Genomic DNA, 20,781 nt, shown 5'->3' on the forward strand with positions numbered 1-20,781 from the left:
TCACATAAAAGAATCCAAATGAGGGATGCCCCGATGGTTCAGTTGGTTAAGCCTCTGACTCTTGATTTCAGCTCAGTTCATGGTCTCAGGGTTATGAGATGAAGCCTGGCATCTGGCTTCGTGTGAAGCCTGCTTAAGATTCTCTCTCACCCTCTCCCTCTGCCTCCCCTTTAAAAAAAAGAATCTTAATGAATTAAAATTTCTAAATCCTCCTATACATACACACACACACACACACACAGAGTTCTGTACAAAAATCATAGCCGAAATACTACTTCAATTTACAACCTCTCTAGGGAGACTGAAAGCTGATTTGAATCTCAGGCCGACCAGTTATTTAACCTAAATCTCAATGTTCTCATCTATAAAATGAGATTACAATGCCTAGAAGTGGCAGAGATCCATTATAATGCCTGGCCATATTAAGTGTCTAATAAAAGAGACCAATTATCACTACATTCACTTATACCATTTTCGATATCACACTGCTATCTAAAATGGTCTCTAATTTCCATAGGTTCAAGTCAAGACCCAAAACAAAAACTCCAAAGTTGGGGCCCCTTCTGTGATCGAGGCCTGTGGCCTGGTACGTCTTCACAGCCGATGAGGGCATTTCTATATTCATACACCAACTGATGTTCACGATGGCGGTCAAAGATAACCTCAGCACAGTGGGAAAAAAAGACGAGAGCATTTAAGACCAGGCTCTACATATGAACTGTCACTTCACAGACAACGCGGATAATAAGGTTTATTTCGCAAATCACACAATACAGTCAAGAATTCTCCATTTCCACACCCAGTTATCGCCATCTCATCACTGCCTCACCAAAAGGAAAAAGAAAAGGAGAAAGAAACCAGCAACAAATAATTTCTCTTTAGCTTCACCAAGGTAAGAAGAAGCTAAGGAGGAGACATAAATTCAGAGAAAAAAAGACAAAAATGGCATTAAGAGACAAATCCACAAAGGTTAACACATATTGAATTTATGGTTCATCTGTTTAGTGCTCAGGGCAAGTAAGAGACCTTGAAATCTAAAACAGATTTCACATCCTTAAGGAATAGATGTTAAGGGTAAAGATCAAATGTTTTACAGAGAACGTATCTAGGAAAGCACTGACTGGTTCATAAAAATTTCCTTCTGCTCATATTTCAATTTCAAAGGATAAATGCTAGGTTAAGTCACCTTTATTCCGTGATCAAATGACTCTCCATAGTGAAGCACTGACTGGGTTTCACTCTCCTGTGTGACATGCAAACCCTATGGTCCTGTATTAAGAGCAAAAACTGGCTCTGCAAAAAGGCATAGCCTGCTTAATAAACAGCGTGCCTCAATTATCTTCTGGGTATCCTTAAAACAATCAACAAACCTTGACTGGGCATAAAGCTTCCTGGGGTTTGTTTGTGGTTTTGTAATTACTGTTTGCTGCGACCTACATAGGATAAAAGAAAAAAATGAATGACAAGGAGGGGAGGTCAAAGTCCATGTCCCCAAACTACCCTAGGTATAGCGTTCTGCAATATAAACAGGCCTAAACATTAGGAATGAAACAATCGTGTAAGTTCAGACAATGACCATCAACCATAAGAATCGAATTTAAAAATTAACAGTCCTAATAGGAGTTTATTTCCAGAACAAAGTCAGAAACAATTTAAACTCTTAAAAATCAAATCCTGTCCTTCATACCATAGTCACTTGTAAAATACAACTGGGAGATGATCTCAATTGTAATAGCAACAAAAAAGCAATAACACATACAGGAATAAACAAATATGTAACATACGAATGAAAAAACAATGGAAGTTTACTGAAAAACATAAATGTAGAGATATCAGAGATCTTACACCGTTGGAATGGAAAGATTCAGTATTGTAAAGTAATCACTTCCCCTCTGCACTAAACTACAAATTAAATGCAATCAAATTCCTATTCTTCCTGCCTCCCAGATCTCCACCCCGAAAGAGGTGGAGAAAAGGAAGGGAGTCAGGCAGATTGATTCTAAAGTTCATCTGAAAGAATAAACATGTTGGCCTTGCCAAGAAATTGTTGAAAAAGAAGAATGAGGAAGAACGTGCCCTATCAGATAGCAATACACAGTATAAAGCAGAGGTTGGTAAATTCTTTGTAGAGGGCCAGATCGTAAACATTTTTAGCTCTGTGGGCCATGCCATCTCTGTTGCAACTACTGTGCCATTAGAGCTCAAAGCAGCCATAAACAATACATGAACAAATGAGGGTAGCTGTGTTCCAATAAAACTTTATTTATAAAATCTAAGTAGTAGGCCAAATGCGGCCCGTGGGCCATAATTTGCCAATGCTTGGTATAAAGGTACAATAATTACAACAGAATGGTAGATGTGCAAGAAGACAAATCAATGGAAGAGCGTTGATAAACATGTACTTCTGTGTAAATACACAGATGTAATTAATATATGATACAATGGCATATCGAAATCAACAAGGAAGAGAGAATCATTCAGTAAACAGAGGGGCAACTAGCTAGCATGTAGAGCAGATTAAAGTTAATTCCAACCTCACCCAAAAGTTACAGATGGAAGGGGAAGGCATTCAAGGCAAAAGAAAATCCCTTACCTTGGGTTCAGGGCCCTGCATGCTCTGCCTCTACCCATCTCTCCAAACTCATCTCCTACCCATCCTCCTCCTCTTGCTTATTCTCCTCAGCCACAGTGAGCTTCCTGCTGTTCTGTGAATATTCCAAGCACACTCCTACCTCAGGGCCTTTACACGTGCTTTGCCTTGAGCCCTCTTCTGATAATCACATGGCTTGCTCTCACATTTCACCAGGTTGCCATTTAAACATCCCCTTCTTACACAACCTCGCCAGACCAACAAATAGGACCCCTTCTGTGATCTTTATCACCTTCCCATGTTTTCCTTTTCTTTAAATCACAGATTTGTCATCTTCTCCCATGAAAGTGTAAGCTTCATGGAAGTCAGGACTTGGTCTCGTCCACTACTGTATCCCTGGTACCTAAAACAATACCTGGCACATAATAGGTGCTCAATAAATAATGAATGAATGCAGATACAGAGGCACCAAATCTTAATTTTGGTATGTTCAGGGCATTTCAAGTGCATCCACACCATTAGATCTTCAAACGTGAGAAGCAGCATGGTAAAAGAGGAAACTCATAAGGAAGGCCAAGGTCAGACCATGAAGAATCTGTGAACCCAGCTTACCAGTTTAGGTTTAATCTCTTACAGACTCGTATCTCCAACTGGGCCACCTGGGGCTATGCAAGTCAGACAGACATGGCACATCCAAGCAGCATCCATTCTACTCAACAGCAACTCACCTGAAACAGTGTTATACGAACACACACACATGAGCACGGCACAATACGTCAAGGAGACTTCACCACACCCAGCTGTGCTGCCGGGATCCTGGGGGTACTTAAGTCACTGAACCTCTGCCACAGCAGAATGTTGGTGGAGAACGTTGCGGAGGACTGCCGCGAGTCCGCGTGCTGCAGTGTTTAAATCGGGAATTTTTTAGAAGGATCGCTCGGCAGCAAATGTGTGGCACGGACGGTGGGTGGCCTGGCTTCAGAACGGCCTCTCACAAAGACCGCCGGAAGTGACTGAGGCGAGGAAGAATTAGGGCCTGACGTGGGACAGGGGCGGTACCAGTGGAGACGAGCAATGCTGAGTACAGGGGCTGCACAATATCCACATTTAACTCACACAAATTCAACCTTAGTCACTTGGCCAAAAAAAAAAAAAAAAAGAAAGGAAGAAGAGAGAAGGAAAGAAATTTCAATTGTCCCATAACTGCCCTCCATTCTACTGAATGAGCCGGAGACAGGCACACAAATCCAACAGCCGCTCGGTCAGTCTGTTTCCACCTGCCAATCACATTTTGTGCATCTCACAACACTGGATGAGTCTAGTATTTAAAAATGTATTTTCCATACAACATGGTCCCTAAATGCAAGCCAGCTGCTTCAGCGGGTGCTCCACTGGAGAGCCAGAGATCTGTCTCAGTGCTGCAGGAAAGAACCGGCTGTGCTGGATTGATCGGAGACAACCTCCAGTGGGCCGCCTTCTGAAAGTATTGCCAAGTGATATTTTTAATACAGGTGATTTTGACCTTACATATGGACTCAGAACTAGCCTCTGTATAAAATGTGATTGCACTATAAGGAAAACCCACTATGACTGCATTCAGGAGACGACACACAGGAGTTCAATGTTTCATGTCCATTTGTCCAGTTCTCCCTTTACTGGCTCAGGCAGGGTCACACAGCTAGCTGTGGCCAAGCTGGGAATGATTCATATCTTCTAATTCCCAATCCAAAGCCCATTCCTCCATTCGAGCTTTTTTCTAATCAGAGCAAAAACGGATCTATCTTCATACTCCATAAAAGGAAAAAAGCAATACCCCTTCCCACCCAAAGTCATTAATAATCAAGTACACAAACTTAAGACTAACATTTTCTTAAAAGTTACTAAAACTGGCCAAATCTAAAACAACCTATCAACTTTTTTTTTTTTTTAAGATTTATTTATTTTAGGGGGGGAAGAGGGAAATGGAGAGAGAAACTTAAGCCGACTCCACAGGGGCCTCAAACCCAGGACCCTGAGATCATGACCTCAGGCAAAAGCAAGAGTCAGATGCTCAACTGACTGAGCTACCCAGGTGTACCTACCACCTTTATTTAAAGGGAAGAGATGCGCAGAGAAGATACCACCAATGTTATTTTGATTTCAAGTACACTTCTTTCTTCTAAGCACTAATGACCAATAAAAGTATTTTATTATTTTTTTTGAAGATTTTATTTCTTTATTTTAGAGAAAAAGAGAGAGCACACACATGCTCGCAGGGGGAGGAAAAGAGGGAGAGGGACAAGTTGACTCCATGCTGAGCGCAGAGCCTGACATGGGGCTCCATCCCAAGACCTTGAGATCATGACCTGAGCTGAAATCAAGAGTCAGACACCTAACCGACTGAGCCACCCAGGCACCCCTAAAAGTATTTATAGCTAAACTCTAGTTGGCCCATTGGTGAGCAATGCTCTCAGGTATAAAGGTTTTTAATGCAGCACTGTGCACAGATACTCAATAAATGCTTCTTTTTTTTAATAATGATTTTTTATTATATTATGAATGCTTCTTGATGACAATGAAAATGATGAACTAAAGCAGTAACGGCTCTTGGGGAGGGGAGGGGCAGAATAATGACCGTGTTACCGACAAAAAAGTGAAACAAAATCAGACAAAAATTAAAGGTTACAAAATCAGCATTCGTCCTGAATGTTTCTCAGACAGAACCAGAACGTGATCTAGCAGAGCAGAGCTCAGCCTCTCCAACTGGGGTTCAATATGGAATGCTTAGGGGCTCTCTAAGCTACAGGTTACATGGCCCATCTTCCTGAGATGTCAATTTTACTCAGTGATAGGGAAAAAGAAAAAAATTCTGTTCTCAAAGTCAAGGGTATATGGTAGCTAAAATGCATTCTTTAGGTTTGCCTTGTCTCCTTCCTTCTAGAAACAGAAGCCCTCTTTCCTCTGGGTTTCGGACAGAGTGAGGATGCCAATGATGTCAAGAGGAGACCCTTGCCAACCTGCAAAGTACATGTAACAATGTTCGATTTCAGTCAACAAGATTTTGGATTTCTTACTGCAGCATAAAAGAAAAGAAGAAGAAGAAGAAAAAAAAAAAAAAAACCCAAGCCTTCAACAAGTCCTTACAAGGCCCTACATGATCTGACCTAAGTCATCTCATTCCATTATCCTTGCTCACTCCATTCCAGCCACTCTCTTCTTGAAGACTCACGTGAATTCCTACCTCAGGGCCTTTGCATTTAATGTGCCTTCTGCGTCAATGACTTCTGGTGTTCACAAAGCCTAGCAGCTGACTGGGCTATCTATTCAAATGTCACCTCATCAGAGAGGTCCCTCCTGACTCCCTATCAAAAGCAGCACCTCCACTCCCCACCAGCTTTCAATTTATTTTATTACTCTGAGTTTGTGTGCTAGGTTTGTGGGTCAGCTTCGTACGACATGCCTTTTTTTTTTTTTTAAGATTTTATTTATTTATTTGACAGAGAGACAGCCAGCGAGAGAGGGAACACAAGCAGGGGGAGTGGGAGAGGAAGAAGCAGGCTACCAGCCAAGGAGCCCAATGCGGGGCTCGAACCCAGAACGCTGGGATCACGCCCTGAGCCATAGGCAGACGCTTAACGACTGCGCCACCCAGGCGCCCCGACATGCCCTTCTTTGCCAGAAGTAGGAATTTCTTTATAAAATAGATAATAGCACCTGCCTCATTGGGATACTGTGAGGACTGAATAAGTCAATGATGTGATGGGCTTAGAATAGTACCTGGCACGAGGTAAGCACTACCTGGGTGCTGGCTGGGATGCCACAGAGTGAGCAGGAATGGTCTGTTATCCGCCCAGTGCCCTCTTCCCCACGGTCCAAACCAAACCCTGCTAATGAAGCCTCTTAAAACTAATCCAGTGGCTGCACATCAGAGAATCCCCTGGGAAGCTTGAAAAAAAAGGCCAGGGCCCCCATCCAGATCAATTAAATAAAAACGGGAGTGGGGTCATTGATTTTTCAGTAGTCCAGATGATTCTAATATGCAGCCAGAGAAGGGAGTTCTAGCCCCACTGTCGACTCAGGCCCCAGCCTGCTGGCAGCCAGTCCACTCATGGACAAGCTCAGTGCGCCACGGACCAGAATCGAACTCATTCACTGGAACCCCATCAGCACGTGAAAAAAAAGATCAAGATCCAGGGAAAAGATTATAAAGCTGAAAAGCCAGGTGAAAATGAAAAGAAACAAAGCAGCAGTGGGAAGACAGTAACATCATTCTCCTCATCAATAAATATTTGCCACTTCCAAGGCACAAGAGCCAAAAGGGGAGGCCCGGCAAGGGGAACACTGATAAGGGGTGGGCAGCAGGTCATCGCAGGTGACTCAGCGTTTTCACTGAACACAGGATCCAAAATTAAAGCCGTCCAAGCAGACCGCTGCTGGCTTTTTCCTTCCGACTCTCACAGGACCCGTAATCCTTCCGACTCTCACAGGACCCATAAAAGAGGCTGCGAGGAGCGGCCACCCCGCCTGGAGAGGCGGCGTGCCACGCGGCACCGTCATCCACGCCGCGGCCTGTGCCTGCGGGTGCCACCTCAAAGGAGCCGGCCGCTTCAGGACACCCTGTGTGGTGGCACTCCAAGTGTGCCGAGGTACCAGGGGCCCTAGATTCACTCCCCTTGCCCCGCCTCACCCACTGAAGAACACAGATGCACTCGACAGTTCCGAGTAAAAGTCGTCCTTTAATCTCACTAATGTTATAAGAGTTCTGAGGCTCTGGCATCAGAAAGGCCTGAATGAGAGTCTCAGCTCTGTGACATTGTAGCTGAGTGACCCTGCCTGTCACCCACTGTCCTCCTCTGCACAGCTGGACTAACGGGCCCCCCCTTCACAAGGCTACTGTGGAGATTAAATGAGATGGTGCAGGCCAAACGCCTGGCAGGGCAGGCCCAGCGTAGGCCCCCCCAGAGGTTCATTGTTTTATTCCCTGTTATTATCAGAACATAGAAGAGACTAAGACACACTGAACCTGGAAGATCAAAAAGTAAAGACAAGGCAGAAGGGATGACAAGGTGACGGGTCTTTAAAAGTATGACATCAATAGCCAGTTGCCTGGACTTGAATATACAACTATCCTCAGCTTCCTGTTTAAGAACAAGTAATCTGTGGTCTAATTTTTGGGAATGGCATTTGTAGAAAGGGATATTAAAGGGAAAAAAGCCTTAATCTCAGAGGTGCCTGGGTGGTGCAGTCATTAAGCGTCTGCCTTCGGCTCAGGGCGTGATCCCAGAGTCCTGGGATCAAGCCCCACATCAGACTCCTCCGCTGGGAGCCTGCTTCTTCCTCTCCCACTCCCCCTGCCTGTGTTCCCTCTCTCGCTGGCTGTCTCCCTCTGTCAAATCAATAAATAAAATCTTAAAAAAAAAAAAAAAAGCCTTAATCTCAACTACAGAGAAGAAGAAAAAAAGAAGAAAATAATTTCAAAGATGTTACACAAAAACATGTTAGTAGCTCTATTAAAGGGTAAGGGATTTGGGGGGTTTTTTTGGTTAAAATTAATTAATTTATTTGAGAGAGACAGCACGCACCAAGTGGGGAGAGTGGCAGAGAGAGAGGGAAAGAGAATCATAAGCAGATTCCTACTGAGCACACAGCTCAACGAAGCTTAGATCTCAGGACCCCGAGATCACCACCTGAGCCAAAACCAGGAGTCGGACGCTTAACTGATCGCGCCACCCAGGCGCCCTAAAAGTCTTCTGTTTTCTAGCTTTTCTGCAATGTCAGCAGGTATCTCCTATATTTGCAAAGAATATAAAAAGTGTATTTAAGAAGTAGTTAACACTGGTCCATTTAAAATTAAGATCTAAGAAGACTAAAATGACTGCGTCATTAGTGAGTTAAGAAAAGGTATGCAATACTTTTCTTTAACACGATCAGTTCCCCAGCTAGAATTAGCTTTTAAATGCCTGTCATTGAGAGGAAGATGGCAGAAACCAGGGCACAGAAGGGATGGGAAAGAAGGAATTCCTCCTATATCCTGATGTCACTGAGGCCCATTCCAAGAACTAAAGAACCAAAAGCAAAATGGAGATGATCAGATGAGCTGGCTCTGCCATCCTCATTCATAGGCCAAAGACAAAATAGGGAATTCCAATATACCTGCAGGGCTACCGTAAGGATTAAACCAAAGGCAAAAATAGAATGTTGAGTATTATTTCACTGGCAGTGGTGGGGCACCTAGACCCTGGAGTCAGAATGCCTAAGTTAGAATCTCAATTCACCACTTAGAAGCTGTGTGACCTTGAGAGGATCAGTTAACCTTTCCGCACCTCAACTTACTCATCTGTAAAATGGGGTAGTAACAGGATACAACCTGCTTCAGAGGGTTGTTGTGAGGATCGAATGCATTAACACAGGCAAAGCAGCTGGAACAGCCCAATAATAATCACCAAACATGTGTCAGCCCCTCCCCACCCCTCCCTTGTTTCTCCTCACTCCCTGCTCCCCACCTTCTCTACTTCTTGCTTTCCTCCTCTCCTTTCCTTCCTACTCATAAACTCTCCCTGGGCCCTCTTCTCAGCCCTTCGCCGTAGGGCTCCTACCCACCCTCCCCATCTTACCCCCTTCACCCCAGCCCACCAAACTCCCTTTCTACAGCCCCAGTTCTCAGTACTTTCACCCATGCAGTCCCCTCTGCTGAGAGCACTCTCCCACCTCACCCCCGCAGACACACACAAATCTTTTTTTTCACAGCGGAAAACTTTTAAAGTGAAACCCACACAATAAATGCTAACCCTTCCATGAAGTCTAATTTTAATTTGTTTCCGAAGCACTCTGGGCATCCAACTAACCTAGCTGCCATCGTGCCATACTCCAGCTGTCCATTACTTCTCTGCCTGCACCACTAAAGCCGCTGGAAGCAGCTCCTTAGACACAGGGACCCAACCCCCCACACCCAGTCCCATGTGTTACAGCAATGCCTGGCAACAAGAAACTCTCAAATGTTTGGTGAATGACTAAGTGAGGGAATGCCTCATTTGGTTCTTTCTGATAACCTCTCTTCCTCTCGAGGGTCTCCTTTTAAAGCCTAATGAAAACAGCGTCATTACACAGCAACCATTAGCAACAAAAACAGAAGAGAGCCAAGCACTTCTCTCTGTATGTATTATCTCATTTAATCCTTGGGATCGCTCTGATCTTGCCTCTTATTTCTTTCTCTCTGCCCAGCTCCCCACTCCAGTCCAAGCATACCAGCCTCTCAGCGATTCCTATTACAGGCCTGCTCCCCCTCAGAGCCCCTGCATTCATCTTCCCACTGCCTGGAATGCCCATCTCCCTTCAGGTCTTAACTTAAAACCTGACCCTGCTATTAAAAACCACAACATCCTCCATTCCTCTCCCTGCCTTGCTCACACACCCGTGTGCCCCACCCCCTGCTTCATTCTTCCTTACAGAACTTACAACTATCCGACATACTATATGATTTACCTTATAGGTTCCCTCCCGTGTGCCAGAAGGAGAACTTCACGAGAGATGAAGAACAGGGCCTGGTACATGGCAGATGCTCAATAAACACTGTTGACTGAACAACTCCATACTGTGCAGCAGGCATGCTTTATGCGTGAGGACTCTGAAGCGTGCACGGAGGAACCGATGAGTAACTTACCCAAGGTCGCACAGCTAATACGTAACAGAGCAAGGATCTGGGTCTACAGCCAATTGGACTCTAGGGCCCACACTGAACTATTACTTGTCTCCCAACCTGACCCAGATAATAATTAAGAGACATGATTATATCCATGGAGCAAATCCTAGCGTTCTATGTCTTTGGGCCATACCTATGTCTTTGGGCCGTACGGAACAGCCATCCACTGGAAAACTTCAAAAGAACAAGTCATTTCACTCTAGACAGTTCCATGTGGTAAAGCATCACCAGATTTATAATTTATACAGCACTGATAGTTTTTCTTCGGACTTAATAGTTCAGAAAAAAAAGGAGGAGAGATTTATCACACCTTTTTATACTGTAATATCCCTACGAACAGCAAAATGACAAATCATCAACTAACATGGAGGTAGCCTAAGGTGACATATGTTAAAAGCCAAAAATTGTGGTAGGAGGTGGAGTACAGACTGTAAGGGGGCACAAGGGAACTTTTGGGGGTCATGAAAATGTTCTATAGCTTAATTTTAGTAGTGGTTATACCAGTAGAGATATTTATCAAAATTCATCAAGCTGTACACTTAAAATAGGTATAATTTTATAGTACGTATATGATAATAAATACTGAAAGCAATAAAGACTACCAGATAGGAATTTTAACTAAATATTCTACCCAAAAAAGGCACAAAGAATATTTCCAGAGCTAATACTCCCAAATTAGATCCAAAAGGCGCACTAGAAGTTAGGCATTAGCTCCTGGTATCACACCTCTCTTCCTCTTTTCTTTTAAAGGACAAAGAGGTGATTATAGAAGACAGGCAGTGAAGAGCTCTGTATAATGAGATCCAGCAGGGTGGCCGATGTGTGGCTCAGAGCCTGCGTGAACACTGGCAAAGGCAGCGGCCACAACCAACACGGTGTGCTGCTTCCGTCCTCTGGGTAACCTCGGATCGGGACTCTAGCACCCTGAGCAGAGTCCAGTTAGGGTGGAAGGGCACATCACTGCTCTTCTCCACGAGGGCCTCTGCCACGTATTGACCAGTGACAGGTACAGATGTTGAATTTGTCAGAATTCTTAGTTTCGAGCATCTGAAACCAACGAACTAATATAACAGAATAGCGATTTCTTTTTTTAAAGGGCCATTGGATAATTCACAGAATGTCTAGGAAATCCAGAAAACCAAGTCACACAACTTAAGGGCACACAGCAGAACACATGACACGGCCAGAACTGGCCTGGCCTGGGGACCACAGCCAGCAGCTGCCCCCCACTGTTCATCCTCTCCAAATGGCCTCCAGGCACTCCTGCCTTCTTTCCAACACTTGCCTCCAGCTTCAGATTCACACTCTGGTGGGTGTGTCTGAACAGCCTGGCCTGCAAAGGTAGGAATTTCCCAATCAGAGAAACAGCCAGGGCACTTGAAGACTGACAATGCCCATCATTAACACGAATAGATGACAGGCCATCTCTGGGAAAACTAGCGATACAGGCCAGCAAGTAATAAAAGGTTTTCAAAAAAATATTTACAACAAAAAAATCCTCAAAGAGGGAATTAAAGGAATCCTATCCAGAGGCAATGCTATCTGGGGAGGGTGGGAGTCTTTTTCGTATTTAGTGTTGTAACTCAGTATATTAGTTGGTTTCAGAAACTACAAGCCTACCTTTCTAAATTGAAAATGACTCATTAAGGGTGTTTTCTAATTAAAAGAAAAATAATTCAAACCTGGAATAGCAAAAACTCTGTCTCCTAGAATAAAGGACACAAGAGAAAAAAAAAAAGTCCTTAGCTCTGAAACAGTAAGGCAACGATCGCTAAAATACATGATTCTATTTAAAATGCATTTCAGTATCTTTTTCTACTTAAAGCATATCTTTTAAATGTTGTTCTGCTTAAAAGAATAATTCTCAAGAGGAACTTCTCCTAACCTGAATCTGAGAATAAGAAAAAAGAACAAGCTATGAAAAGCTATTAACACTAATTCAAGATGATCAACTATAGAAAGAGATCCGCATCAATGTCTGGTAATCAGAAAATTCACCTCCAACCAACAAGGTTCATTTTCTAAATGAAGAAAGCCTTCCAGCAATCTCAATGTATAGTTAACATTATGAAATAAACCCTAAGGACCAGAATCTGGTCATAAAACAAATAGAGGGGTAATGTCTGACCTGTCAAGTCTCAACTACATTAAGACTTACACACCAGATCTGAAATGGAAGCATGCATTTTCACACACAGACTCCTGGCTCCTTAGTACATCACCAGCATTTTACTTTCTCCTTGAGAATTTCTCCACGCCTCACACATTCTTCAAAACTGATATCTGCAAGTATTTAAAAAGAAATATTATTTAAATTGGTTTGCTTATGGCTGACTTTGTCAAAAAAGATAGAATGAATCAGTGAAAGTTTGTATTCCCTGAAGAAAAATCTGAAGATAATGAAAGATGACTCAGAAGCCTGCTAAATGGAAGGAGGGAGAATTAAAATTTTCCAGATAATTCACTATTTAAGAGTTGACCATTTAAGTGCAATTCAATACATATTTGAGGACCTAAACAAAGTGCCATCCTGGATGATAAAATGGATACTAAACAAGACAGTCCCAGATCTCAAGGGGGTAATAATCTACTTGGGGAGGGGACAAATAAGTAAAGGAGCAGCTATTGTTATATTAGATAGACCTGAGAACAGAAGTAAATCCTACTTTGGAGATTCAACGGAGGGAGAGGGTGAGTCCGCTAGAGAGAAACAGGAACCCAGTAAAGACCAGCTCTGGAGTAGTGCTGAGGGCAGTAGGCAAGAAGGCCACAGTCTGGGGGGAAGAAACTGAGCTTAAACTGCACAAGGTGACTCAACCCCAGGTTCTGAGGAGTCTCTATTTCATTAAGCAAACAGGAGCCCTCAAGGTTTTGTGTGGGGCCATCCTAAGGACAAAGATGACTTAACTAGTGATGAAGAGGACAAAGTGAGAGGAGGCTGAGGCTAGCAAAAGGATTACTGAGGATTAACACAAGAAAAGATGGGTGAGCCCTAGAGTGATGGCAACCGGTAGGAGAGAGTGGCAAGGGAGGAGAGGAGATGCAGTCCCGCACTTACCGCCAGCCAGGGAGAGAGAGGATGAGAAATGCCTTAGCTTCTACCTTGGGTTATTAAATGAACTGCGGCTTCATTCACCAAATGAATACAATTAATTAGTCCTGTTTTCCTCTTTGTTTTGTCTACTAGGAAGCCCAGAGCCAAATATATGGGATGGCCTATTTCTAACATAAGGCGAGCATTTATGTGCATCCTGTAAATCTAACATTTATTTTCCTTCTCTTTTTTAAATTTATTTGACAGAAAAAGACAGAGGAGAGGCACAGGGAGAGAGAGAATCCCAAGTAGATGTCATGTAGATGTCACGCTGAGTGCCGAGCCTGACCCTGGGCTTGATCTCACAACCCCAAGATCATGACCAGAGCCGAAATCAAGAGTCGGAAGCTTAACCAACTGAGCCACCCTGGTGCCCCTGTTTTCCTTCTCTTCACAGGCTTTTATCTATACGTAGTAAGTCACCTTTAATTATTTTTAAATGAAGCAGAAAATAAATCAACAGATTAAAAAAAGGTTGAGATCAAACCAGAGATAGCTGGACAAAGTATCCGGCTCAGGTATATAACCTGTAGGCTGCCAACCCAGAGCATTCTCCTCACTGTTCTTCTATCCTAGCAAAGGCCACATCTCACAGAAGCAGCTGAAAAATGCCAGACTTCCACTTTTTCAACCTACCTTACAAGCAGCAGTGCCATGAAATCAGTTCTACCCAATGAAACTGAAGGGGAAGTCTCCAAGGTGACCTTCTAGAAGACTCCTCTATGCTAAGAGGGAGTTGTAAGAAAATATCTTCCTTCCTTCCTTCCCTGTCTCACACAGGCATGATGTCTGCGGCCGCAGCAACCACACTGCCAACATGAAGCAATGAGCCTGAGGCTTTCTATAAGCCAAAATACTAAAAAAATAGAGGAATAAAAGGATGCAAAGAGCCTAGAGTCTTCGAACACATCATTCAGACACTGCCCCACCCTTACAACCATCTATTCTCCACACTTCTTGCTACTGGACAATAATAAGTTCTATTATTTATGCCATTTTTAGTTGGGTATTGTTACTCGCCAATAATGGATACAACAGTGATCAAATCATGAGGTCAGTTTCTGACAGGCTGATTTTTATTCTGCTGAGCTAACAAGATCACTATTATTGAGATGAGAAAATGCAAACATGTATTATTAGTCAGGAAGAAAGCAGTAAGCTATAAGAGCTGCTGGGAGCAGCTGAAGATAAAAACAGAAAGGGATGTAATGATAGGTAACATTTGAAAAAGCATGATCAAGTATTGATAGGGGCACTTCCTGGAGGCAAGAACAAAGGAAGGAAAGAGTATATGTACAGAAGTCCTCTAGGGTGGAGAAAATGAGGGAGACTTTCTTTTCTGGCAATGTTATAACTTAAAAATCCTTCCCAATATAAAACAGTGAAAAAATTCCAGGTGAAGCATAAGAAACATCTGTTTAAATGCATAGCTAAGTTCACATGGAAATAAAGGACCTCCCCAAAGGCCAAAAATCAGAGGAGCCTAAAATCCACAGCATAAAGTAGAAGCTGATCATGTTTAGAAACCTAGGGTGTGGGGAGCTGGAGGAGTGGGGGATTGTGTGTGTAAAGGGCACCTGCCCTTTGGGATGTAACAAAAATAAAAAGGGAAAGAAATTACTAGCCTAATATTTTCTTTAAAACACCATCTGACAATTATAACTCGTTTTCAACCTTGTACACCTTACGCTTTATATGAACAAATTCCAGCATTAAGTGCATATTTTAAAAAAACATGTCCATATTACATATTTACATATCACAAAGGGCTTCCTGAATATTTCATCATAAGATTAAAACATAAGATGGACAGAAATCTTTTCCTGAAAAAACCATACATTGCCCAATTTTTTGGCCATCATTTAATCATTAATCACTTAATCAAGTATGCAAGTTCAGTATATTTGTAACCATACTAAAAGATTTCCAAATTTTAGGACTTTTGGGTAAAATTTTATTGTTAGGGTCATTATAATATTCTTCTAGTGACTATGCTACCAATAGTTTCATAATACCTTATATATCACATAAAAATAGTCTGTCATCTCTGAGCTAATCTTATGGCCCTCTACATAACAGATTCTGCAATGTACAAATTCAGCATATAAATGGTAATGGGAACTGGAAAAGGATGTGGCGTTTGGGGCATCTACAGACTGAGAGGATGGTCTCTAATATTTAAGAGGCAAAGAGAAAAGAGTTACAGCCGCGGCTAAAAACAAAAACACAAAACCTCTTAAGGTCGCCCACCGAGTTTACCCTCTGCTACCCTCATTTGCTTCCCACGTTCCCTTGAAAACTGAAGACATCCTATATTCCCTTTGCTCAACTTCATGCTGGCTTTATGAATGGGTACAGTTCCACCCTAAATTCCATTAAGCCGCCTCCATCACTCAACTCATTTCAAGACCATCTTCTTTCAAAAAGTCCTATCTTTGGGCAGTCCAAAAAAACATATAATCTATATTATCTTCACAAGGGTTACATGGGTCTCCACTGCAGTCCCAGATTTACCTAAGAGGAAACCTTTTAACCTGCTATTTACATACACTGAATGCCACAATAAATACAGCATCCTAAACTCTGCTTTAGACTGTGCTGCATCTTGAATGTTTCTCCAAACCTATGTGCTAGATGGTAAAAGACTAAGCATTTACTCTACAAGTAATGCCACCAAATGCAGGGGGAAGTAATCAACTCGGGAATCAAGAACACAAGTGTGAAAGGACTGCGTTTGGCTTGGTTCTCCCCCTCCCGCTGACACAGGGAGAAGGTCCAGTGAATCGCTCCAGTCCCAGGGGATGAGAGAGGCTCCCAAGAGCGCGCTCGGATCCGCGGGGAATAAAGCACGAGTTAGCGAGCCGGGAGGCTCCGAGAGGCGCGCTGCATTCTGGGACTCGTTTCCACAGTTACCCACGTGCACCCAACCCAACCGCGGCCCCGCGCGGCGCGGACTACAAGTCCCAGAATTCCGCGCGACCGCCTTTCCCCTTCACACCCGGCCACTGGAGCCAGACCCTAAAGGAAACCCCTAAAGCGTCCTCCCCGCAAGCTTGGCAGAGGTCGCGCCCAGCGGGCGCTACGCGGGGCCTCTGGCCCGGCCCTCCCTGCAGGGAAGCGGGTCCCCAGGCATCAGCGCCCACACCTGACGACCAGAAATTAGACAACTGCGTCACAGACTGCCAATCCCACGGATTGCCTGGGACCCCAACACCTCCCCTGCGCAAAACTCCCCACCCGGTCTCCAGGGTCCGACCCCTCCGGATCCCGCCGCGGAAAACCCGCAGCCCGCGCCGCGGCCCCGCCTCCCAGTCCCGCAGCCAGAGCCCGCGCCAGCGCTGACCTCGCTTCCCGCCGCTCTGGGGGAACCGCGGCCAGCTCCAACCTCAGGGCACCTCCCCACCCCCTCCACCTCAGCCCCGCCCCCTCCACTCCCCGCACCCCGAAGCTCAGGGCTCCCCCTTCCACGGACCCTGTCTTGATCCGGGGGAGGAACACCTCCCAGAAAACATAGTCTGACACCTTCCCTCCCCCCACCGAGCCCCGCGCGGACCGAATCTGGACTTGACAGTCCTCCCCTGCCCTGGCCCCTCCCAACCCCCCTTTCCTCCCAACTAGCTCTACACCCCCATCGCACCTCCTCTACCCCTGCCCCCATCCTGTCACCCCAAACCCTCGCCTCCTCTCTCTCCTCTCACTCCCAATTACCCTCTCTTCCCAACACCTGCTCAATCCTATTACCCCAACGTCTGTCCCCTCGCACCACTCCCAGTTACCCCACCACCCTTCCTATACCTCTCCCGCCTGCCGGACTCCCCAACTATCCCATCACACCCCAATCCCTCCCACCACCTCGCTCTCCCGTTACATCAGCCCTCATCTCCGTGCCCGCCCTCCTGCCCTGCTCGGCCGCTACCCCCATTCCCCCACCGCATTGTTCCCCCCCACCCCCGCCATCCAGCCCTTCTTCCCATTGTCCCCGCCCCCGCGCTCCCCTAGCACTCACCCGCCTTTCTCACGGAGCCGCCCGCACCGCTCAGCCCCTAGGAAATCCTCACCCCTGCACCCCGCTCGCTCGCTCCCTCTCTCTCTGCCCGCGCCGGTGCCACCCCCGGCCCTGCCCGCTAGCGCCCGCCGCCGCCTCCACCTCCATTCACCCCAGGCACTCCGGTCCCAGCCCTTCATCGCACGTCCCGCCCCCCCCCTGCCCCCAACACTGAAAAGGAGCCAGTCCCCACCCCCCTCACCTCCGCCCTCCCCCGGCAGGCCGGCCCCTTCCCCCCCAGGCCCGCCCCCGCCCCGCGCCGCCCGCAGCGTCACCGCCCGCCCCCGCCCGGCCCCGGGAGGGTAAGGGGTGGCTCCCGGGCAGGGGCTCCCGGCGCGTTTCGGGACAGGAGGAGCGGGGCGGGGACTGCGGGAGCGGAGTGGAGAGTGTTGGCAACCGCTCGGCCCCGGCCCGCTCGCTCTCTGTTACTCACTGACAGCGGCGGCATCCGAGTGCATTTTCGGGCAGCTCACACCCCACTCGCCGCCCAGGCTCCCGCGCTCGCCTCGCGGTCCCCCCACCGGCTCGCCGCACCTCGGCTCGGAGCTGAGGACCAGCCGCCAGCACACCCGGCCCGCCCACCTCGGCTCCAACCATTGGCTGAACTTCGGTTGAGGGACCGCCCCTCTGCGTCTCTCATTTGACAAAAGGAGTGCGGAGAGCGCCGGTCAAGAGCTGGCAAAGAGGCCCCGCCCCTTGAGGTCCAATGCAATTGGCCCTGGCGCCTCGTCCCTGTAACGCCCCTGGCCGAGGCCACGGTCTGGAGCAGCAGGTTGGACCCGGCTGCTGTCACTCATCCCCGGGGGTCCGAAAGCGCGTGTAGGGGCGAGGCTGGGGAATTGGTCCACCTTGACCCTGAAGCCCCGCCCCGTCACGGGCGGGATTGGTGGAGCTGCAGACCAACCGAGAAAGATGGGTCGGCTTCTGAAACAAAGCACGCGTGGTGTTCCGCGAAGAGCCAAGAAGGGAAAGCACAGTTGGGGTAGCTTGTGTCCTGCTTCAAGGAGTAGGGAAGTCACCCCCTACTTGGGTCTCCCACTTGTTTCGCACACCTCAGAGCGGTTCTCAGCAGGAGTCCAGTCCGCTCCGAACTTGGACTGGGACTTCTGCTTCGTGTTTCCTACTACTGGAAACTGGATAAAGAATCGCCGCGTCCTCCTTTCCAGCAAACCCTCGGGTGAGGAACAAATTCCCATTTCTTGTACAACAATTACAACAATCCGTCCTCTCCCCGTTTTCGAAATGCGCGTCTCTTTGAGAATCACCACAGGTCTTCCCCCTTGGTCACAAGTGGGCTGTTCTAAAGGCTTCTAATGCTACAGGCATTGTCCGTCATACACATATCTGTATACGTCCCACACAGCATAGAGGAAATCAGGGCCACGCTCTGAGCTTTGGGCTCCGTCTGGCACATTGGCAAGTCCAGAGGGTAGGTGCTGAGCCTTGAGGACACCTAGCCTGAATCTAATTCACTGACGCTGAGTGGGCCTCATTTGGCTGTTACTTGTCAAAAGCAGGTGTTAATTTAAGTGAATTCTTAGGACCATTGAGTTTCCTAAGTCAAAAATTCGCACCGTTTTCACGAGCTGCAACCACTTTTCTCAACGCTTTCCAACCAACTCATCACACTTAAACGTAATGTAGCAGAAAAATATTTTGAGATATTTAGGGAGGATAGCCCCCTCCTATCCCAATCACAGGACACATACACCATTTAACCTGTATCCCAAGACCCTTAACCTGTATCCCAAGGCCCTGCCCCAACCTACAGCCAGGGCATTACACACCTCCTCGAGGAACAGATTACACCACAAACGATTGGTAACAAAACATTAGTCATTTTGGTTTTAGATTTCTTCAGCCAAGGCTTTTGAGCTTCAGGGTTCTGAAATTTGCGTTTCAAATCAGAGGATAAATGTCACAAAACCAAGATATTTTGAAAGAACAGGATCAAACCAGTTCCTCTGTCCCATACCACTCCTGTTGTAGTATACTCCATCCCTCTTAATCCCTAATGTCTCATGGGTAAATTACATCCTTATAATTTTATATTTATCATATTTCTATCATTCAAATATTTATGAATCACGTTGCCTAATCATAGAATCTCAGAATTGACCTGAATTTATCCACTTTAGGTTTCTTCTCAAGATTCTCATCCATACTGGTGACCTTTAACCTGGCAGGTACGTCAGCTGGGCCTCACAGAGATGGGTAAGTACCTCTGTACCTCTGGACTTTGAAATAGGCCATTCTAATTCTAAGAAAGTCCCTCCTTACTCTGAACAGAAGGGCTGCTCCTGCATTCTTTATCCTATTTATGTTTTCATTTCATTTATATTTTCAACCTATTCTATATCTAGGAAGTAATAAATTATATAGAGCTTACACAAATCATAGTATTTTATACATAAAATATTTGTATGTTTTTTATTGATCATGGTACTTCAGGGACTGAGACACAATTGTTGTTTTGCACAGAAATGTGTTTGCTTCTTGACACCTCCAAATTAAAATAAGCCCACAATTAATTTGTTTTAGGTAGCCATTTACTATACTGATTTATTTGCAGCAAACTTGATAATAATGTATATAATGGCTAAGCTACATGAGCGACCTGCCCCCTGCTTTGCCCCTAGCACCCAGCACTTCACTGGCTCGTGGTGTCCACAAAAATATATAGAATGTTCAACCTTTGTTATTTCTCAGCATCACTTTCAGTTAGGTCAGTATCACTTCATTTTTTTCAAATGGAAAACAGACTTAGAGAGTAATTTAAAACAGATCTTTTTGGTAGGTCAACTATAGCCTAAAGATCAAGGGGCTAAGCTCATTCTTAGTCTGCTAAGATGCAGTGCCCTACATGTTGTATGAATAGTAAAATAGGTATAATTAAGTGATTACATAATATTCTGCAGGTATCAACTCCATCATTTTAACAGTCCTCAAGACTATAACCCTTTGAGGGCAGGAATTTTTCTTATATTTATCTTTATGTCCCTAGCATCTAGTACAGTGCTTTCAAATAATAGGCACTACTTTATTGTTCCTTAAAATGAACTGAATGTTGACTGTAATGTGAAATTTTAGATCTGGGAGAAGCCTTGGGAAAATCGGACTTCCTCATTTCAAGATTATAAGAGTTGAGATCCAAAGAAGTTAAAGGTCTAATCCAAGTTACTCGGCTAGTTAATAACAAGGCAGTAACTAAACTCAGGTTTCTCAACTCCTAGACCAGATCTTTCGCCTGTACCAATATCAAAGCTTCAAATTCCAAAGATGAGTAAACTACTCTTCCTTCCCATTTGAGAGTTATTATAGCAATCTAATACAAGTTCTATACTTCATAGCTGGAATACTGCCTTCTTTTTTAT

The 20,781-nt window shown here is 45.3% G+C and overlaps 1 protein-coding gene across 5 annotated transcripts in view; it reads right to left on the bottom strand.

Annotated features, from left to right (window-relative positions):
• The window catches only part of DCUN1D4 (defective in cullin neddylation 1 domain containing 4), a 67,220-nt gene extending 49,236 nt beyond the window's left edge, over positions 1-17,984 (bottom strand). For 2 of the 5 annotated variants that reach the window (XM_045815830.2, XM_045815829.2), the window contains exon 1: positions 17,841-17,984. In XM_045815830.2, the coding sequence (XP_045671786.1) occupies positions 17,841-17,865 (25 nt within the window). In that variant the 5' untranslated portion in view covers positions 17,866-17,984. Of the gene's footprint in view, positions 1-4; positions 7,967-16,705; positions 16,756-17,368; positions 17,492-17,840 lie in introns of those variants that run through there. The other 3 variants (XM_045815831.2, XM_045815835.2, XM_045815834.2) reach the window with 3 other exon arrangements.
• Positions 17,985-20,781: the final 2,797 nt, after the last annotated feature.

The sequence above is a fragment of the Ursus americanus genome, chromosome 8 (genome assembly GCF_024610735.1).
Source record: "Ursus americanus isolate L20-20 chromosome 8, mUrsAme1.1.p, whole genome shotgun sequence".
NCBI classification, from domain to species: domain Eukaryota; kingdom Metazoa; phylum Chordata; class Mammalia; order Carnivora; family Ursidae; genus Ursus; species Ursus americanus.